The following is a 6,471-nucleotide window of genomic DNA, read 5'->3' on the forward strand; positions in this document are numbered from 1 at the left end:
AGCAAAGCTTTTATAGAATTCAATTATACTGCCAAAGCGTAGAATGATCCAATGGATTGCTTCCCAGAATAGAAAACTTACCAAGGAAAAATGATCAGATTAAATATTTCAGTTGATGACCTTACATGCTGCTTGTGTGAGGAAAATGAAATAGAGGCTCCGAATCATTTGTTTGCTAGATGTGGATGGATATCGAAAATAAGGGTCGCTCTCTCTACATGGTCAGGCCTGTACTTGCAACAGAGAGGAGTAGTACAAAATCTACAATGATTCCAAAGAAGAAAATGGAAGAGGTTCAAAAAGGAAGTAGTTGCAGCAATTCATGGTGCTATAATTTATCACAGTTGGCGAGCAAGGAACATGAAGATTTTCAGAAACATACATGTAAATACGAATTTTGTTACAGCACAGATCCAAAAGGAGATCAGGGAGATGATAAATATGTTACACTGCTCCAAAAGAGCTCATAGATACACTAACTGTCTAGAATTCGTAACTAGATTGTTGGTGTGGCTTGTTTGATTTTTTTTTTGCTTGAGGTCTATATCAGAGGCGGAGCCACATGTAGTGAAGGGGTGTTGACCGATATCCCTTTGACGGAAAATTACGTTGTGTAGCTAGAATTAAAATATCTTTTGTGCATATCTATATTACATACTGACACTCCTTGACTTCTACACGATTTTATTTCTTTATATTTTGACACCCCTTAGGCCAAATTCTAGCTCCGCCACTGGTCTATATACTTGCTGCAACCTTCCTAAAAGGGAATATTTGATACTGATTGCTCTTTAATTCTGTAAACGGTTCTTGTTGTTGCAATGGTAATATTTCACAGTTATTACCCAAAAAAAAAGCATACAAAAAAGAGGAATGGAAGTATCACATAGTTCTCGAGGAAAAATCCTTTCATAGGAAAAAAAATGTGTAACATACAAGTCTTGTAACCTATCCTTTGTAACATATATTTTGTCCGTAAATAATTTAATTTTTAAAAGTTAATAATCGTTATGTTGTAATATATTTAGACGTAATTTTTATTTTTACATAATAAGAGACACGTTTGGTCTCAAAAGAATTTAGAGAATTTTAGGGGTTTTTTGTCTAAGAGAAGGCAATCTTAAAATCAAAAGTAGCAACTAGGGGATATTGGAAATGGAAGAAAAGAATTACATGTCATGTTTAAATAAAATAATAAAAAACTGATATCATAGATATTTATGCTATAAAAATGAAAATGGAAGTCTGGAAATTGATATAACAACTAAATCAAGGTTGTTTTTACACAAAATAGATGAAGATTTAATAATCAAAATAATAATTTGCGCTTGTAGTTATTTTTAAATAATTATTTGATATTAAAAAATATTCCTTCATGGAATTATAGATATATGTCCACATATTAGCTATTTTGTAGTGTGAAATTCCTTTTAAAGAAGGATTTGAATTAATATATCATGCTTCCACTTATAGTCCTTGAAATTGTTTGATTTGCGGACAACGTTATTTCGAAATTATAATCCTGCCTAGATTCATATCTCAAATAAATAAACTGTAAATCTAATTAGAACTTTGATTGTAGATATTCTACCTTATTCTTGTAACAAACAAATGACTTATAACAAGGGAAAAGAGTCTGATATATCACTCAATTTTGTTATTTAGAGTTGATATACCTCTGAAAGTGGCTCATATATACCCTTACTTATATAAAAATGACTCATATATACTCTTTTCCTTTAACGAAAATGAAAAAAAAAATGAAATTTTATTTTATTTTTTATAAAATATAATCTCATATGAGTATATTTAATCCTCCTCAAACATATATATTCTTTTTGACTTTTTTTTAATGACTAATTTAGATTTATTATTTTGATGGTCAAATTTATTTATGTTTCACTAATATTTTTTTAAAACTTATTATCGATGACCAATTTTTTTCTTCAAATACAAAAATTAAATTACAATACAAACAAAAAAAAAAGTTTTAAATTAGAATATAGCCACAAAAATATAGTTCTAAATTTTTTTCTTTACATAAAGGAATGAAAGAAAAAAAAAATAAGAATAAGAAACTCAAATAATTATAATAAAAGAAGTCAAAAAATAATTTATATATGAAAAAGCTTAAAATATATCTTGAACCTTGCTAAAAAAATCGTATATACCCCTAAATAATTTTAAAGAAAATTAAAATTCAAAAATATAAATTAAAACTATTTTTTTTCACTTCTGCTAATGAATGGTATATGTGAGCTCATTTTGTAACGGTAGGGGTAGATGCGAGCTGTTTGTACAAAAGTAAGAATACATATGAGTCATTTATAACAGGGGCATATCAACTCCAAATGACAAAGTTAAGGGGTATATTAGACCATATTCCCTTATAACAATTATCAAATAAGAAAGGACAGTGAGCTCCAACTAATCAAGCATAAAGCATAACACATTAAAACTAGTTTATCCATACAAAAAAATAATAATATTAAAACTAAAAAAGGAGGAGAAAAACAAATCATAGCTAACAATCATTAATTACAAAGGTAAAAGATTTAAAAAAAAAAATGTATGTAGATTTCTTCGTCACGCTTACTTCAGAAATTTATATATATAAACAAAAGGCTTACTAACATGCTACTAAGCATAATAACTACGTTTGTACCAAAATTTAAAAAGACATAAGAACTATGTACTATAAATTTGTTTAAAAGGAGAAAAGAGCTATTATGAGAATAATGACAGATCATTTAGGCATGTAAAAATATGAAATTTCTGTCTATAACCTACTCTAAAAACTACTTTGAAATTATTTGTACTTGAATTTAACCAAAACTATCTTAAACACAACTCTCAGTCGATTCTTTTGTCAAATACTGATCAAAATCTCTTCCTTGAACCTTCTTCAAAAACTATCTTGAAATTACTAGTACTTGAATTGAAACAAAAAATAATCAAAATTATCTCAAACAAACGAAAATCATTTTTTCATGTTTTTAAAAAAAAAGTTCAAAAAACACGAAAATAATCCACAAGTCCTGTTTCACGAAAATAAATGTGTAGAAGTATTAGTTGAATTTCTGATCTTTGAAGAGCTTCTTGGCCCCTTCTCCTTTTTTTTTTTTTTTTAACACAACTCTCAGTTGACTCTTTTGTTAAATACTGATCAAAATCATTCTTCCTTGATCGAAAAGTGGAACACAAAAAAGATCTAAAAAAATTTAGCAAAGAAAAATGTTGTTATGAATTTGAGTTTGAATAGTGACTTTGCAAATTTCTTATTTTCTAAATATATATATATACACAATTGAATATTGCTCACTCTTACGAAAGGAGAGTTAGCTCCAACTAATCAAGCATAAAACTTTACACATGAAAACTAATTTACATATACAAAAAAGGAAAAATGTACAAGTATCCTCCTCCTCCAATCTATGTTCGAAATTTCAGAGATACACTTATACTTTACTAAGATCCTATTACCCCTAAACTTATTTTATAAATAATTTTCTACCCCTTGACGGCCTACATGACATTATCATTCAAAAATTATCAATACACCTGAGCCCAAAAGATAGTGCCACGTAAGTCGAAAAGGGGTAGAAAATTATTTATATAATAAGTTTGGGGAGTGGAGTGGGGGCGGGAGTAAGAGCACCTTAATATAGTATCAGTGTGTCTATAAGATTTCGGGCATAGATTGGGAAATGGGGTACTTATACATTTACCCTTAAAAAAACATATTAAAACTAAAAATGGAGGAGAAAAACAAATCATAGCTAATAATTCATAATTACAAAGGTAATGATTTTTAAAAAAGAAGTGTATATAGATTTCTTCGCCACGCTTATTCTAGATTTTATATATCTAAATAAAAGGTTTACTAACATGCTACTAAGCATAAGAACTACATTTATACTAGATTTTTTTAAAAAAACAAAAGAACTACGTACTATAAATTTGTTGAAAAGGAGAAAAGGGCTATCATCAGAATAACGACAGAACATTTAGACATGTACATATCAATATTAAATTTCTTCTATAACCTGCTTAAAAAACTACCTTGAAATTACTTGTGCTTGAATTGAAACAAAAATAACCAAAATTATCTCAACCACATGAAATTCATTTTTTCTTTTTTCTGGAAAAAAATTCAAAACAACACGAAAATAATCTACAAGTCCTATTTCACTAAAAAAATGTTTGGAATGTTTGCTTAAATTTCTAATCTTTGAAGAGCTTCTTGGCCCCTACTCCTCTTTTAAACATAACTCTCAGTCAGTTCTATTGTCAAATACTGAGCAAAATCGTTCTTCTTTTTGAACCTATTTCAAAAACCTACTTCAAAAACTACTTTGAAATTACTGGTACTTGAATTGAAACAAAAAATAACCAAAATGATCTCAACCAAATGAAATTCATTGTTTCATGATTTTGAAAAAAAATTCAAAGAACACGAAAATAATCCACAAGTCCTATTTCACTAAAATAAATTTGTGGAAGTATAATAGCTTCTTGGCCCTTTTTCTTTTTTTAAACATAACTCTCAGTCGATTCTTTTGTCGAGCAAAATCATTCTTCCTTGATAGAATATTGGCTCAACAAAGATCTAAACAATTTAGCAATGAAAGCTGTTGTTATGAATTTAAGTTTTGAATAATGACCTTGCAAATTTTAGATTTAAAAAAAATATATATACTACTCACTCTTAATTAAGCTGCGGTACTACCGAAGTGAAGACCAATTGACAAACATTTTTACTAAACCTCACAGGTTTCTCCCTTTCCAAAAGCTGAGGAAGTTGATGGGAGTCAATACAATGGATGAGTTCAAGAAGGTGAGTTAAACTGAAGTTTGACAACTTTCAGTTTAAGGGAGGGTGTTAGTGTTTAAAAATTCACTTTAGTAATTAAAGTTCTGTTAGAAATAAATGCCTATATGTTATGTTTGTCCTAGTATTTAGGAAGTAATTTAAACATGGGCAGCTTTCAAGTTTTAGGATTGTAATTTCTAATTTTTAGCTTCAAGTTGTTTTAGCATATAAAGAATTGTATTGGCAGCTCTTTAAGTCATTCAGTCAAAAACAACTCCTTCAATAATATTTCCTTTCTCATTAGGCAACCTTTGTACGACATTCAAAACGATAATGGCCAAATTTATGACAACAATAACATTCTATCTTGGATTTGTCAAAAACTCTCCTTTCACTTTGTCGTAGTCATCATTGGCTCTAAAATTTCCATTGCCATATTTGTTGCCTCCATCTCTATTGCCTCGATCTCCTCTCCCTCTCCCTCTCCCTCTCCCTCTACCTCTTCCTCTACAATTGGAAGAAATACAAGTAGACGCCTTCAAGGCTTGCTCATCAGAAGTTGAATTTCGATTCATCTTCTGCTCGTGTACCAATAAAGAGCTTTGCAATTCGTCAAGCGATAACTCATCTATATCTTTGGACTCCTCAATGGAGCAAACGACATAATCATACTTCGGCGTCAAAGAGCGTAATATCTTTTCAACAATTGTGATATCGTTCATCTTCTCGCCATGGAATCACATTTTGTTGCTAATATCTATTGTTCAAGTGCAGTAACTCATTACAGACTCTCCTTCCTTCATCTGCAAGGTCGCAAAATCCCTTCTTAAGGCTTGAAGTTGTGCGCGCTTCACTGTAGCAGTGCCTTGATATTTCTTTTTCATGGAGTCCCATATATCTTTAGAAACTTCTTTGCATAAAATAGTTTCTAAGATAAGACGTTCGATAGACTGAAAAAGGTAATTTTTCGCCATCAAGTCTTTTAGCTTTCTTGCTTCAAACTCCGTTGTTTGAGTATTCGTCAAGATTTCGCCTTCAGCCGGAGCACTGATACCAATCTCCACAATTGACCAATACTCCTTTGACCTTAAAAATTTTTCCATCAGCATGCTTCAATGGTCATAGTGACCATCAAAACGCTGAATAGTTGCTTGCACATAATTGCTCTATGAAGCCATTAACATACTGTATATTTCTCTATTTTTCTTTTTATAATCTAACCTGGCGCTGATATCACTGATAGAAAAATAGAATTTAGAAATATATCTGTAAGTTAAAAGAACGAAATAGAAAAGAAAGGAAATATTATTGAAGGAGTTGTTTTTACTGAATGACTTAAAGAGATGCCATACAATTTTTTCTATTGTAAAACAACTTGATGGTAAAAATTAGGAACTACAATCCTAAAACTTGAAAGCTGTCCACGTTTAAATTACTTTCGAAAGACTAGGACAAACATAACATATAGACATTTTAATTTCTAACAGAACTTTAATTACTAAACTGAATTTTTAAAACTAACAATATTTTGCTTATAATTTTTATTGAACAAAGATTTTCCTTTCTAATTACCTTGTTTGATAGATATTGCTAAATTTTGATACTAATAAAGGTTGTTTTTTTTGTTTTTAGACATGCTTACTCAAACTGAATATGAG

At 29.7% G+C, this 6,471-nt stretch overlaps 1 protein-coding gene across 1 annotated transcript; it reads right to left on the reverse strand.

Moving 5' to 3' along the window:
- Positions 1-5,085: 5,085 nt before the first annotated feature.
- Positions 5,086-6,100, reverse strand: LOC114074336. Its single transcript, XM_027912198.1, is given in 1 exon segment — positions 5,086-6,100. A coding segment is annotated over 1 exon segment (747 nt). The 5' UTR covers positions 5,923-6,100; the 3' UTR covers positions 5,086-5,175.
- Positions 6,101-6,471: the final 371 nt, after the last annotated feature.

The sequence above is a fragment of the Solanum pennellii genome, chromosome 10 (assembly GCF_001406875.1).
Source record: "Solanum pennellii chromosome 10, SPENNV200".
Classification (NCBI taxonomy): Eukaryota; Viridiplantae; Streptophyta; class Magnoliopsida; order Solanales; family Solanaceae; genus Solanum; species Solanum pennellii.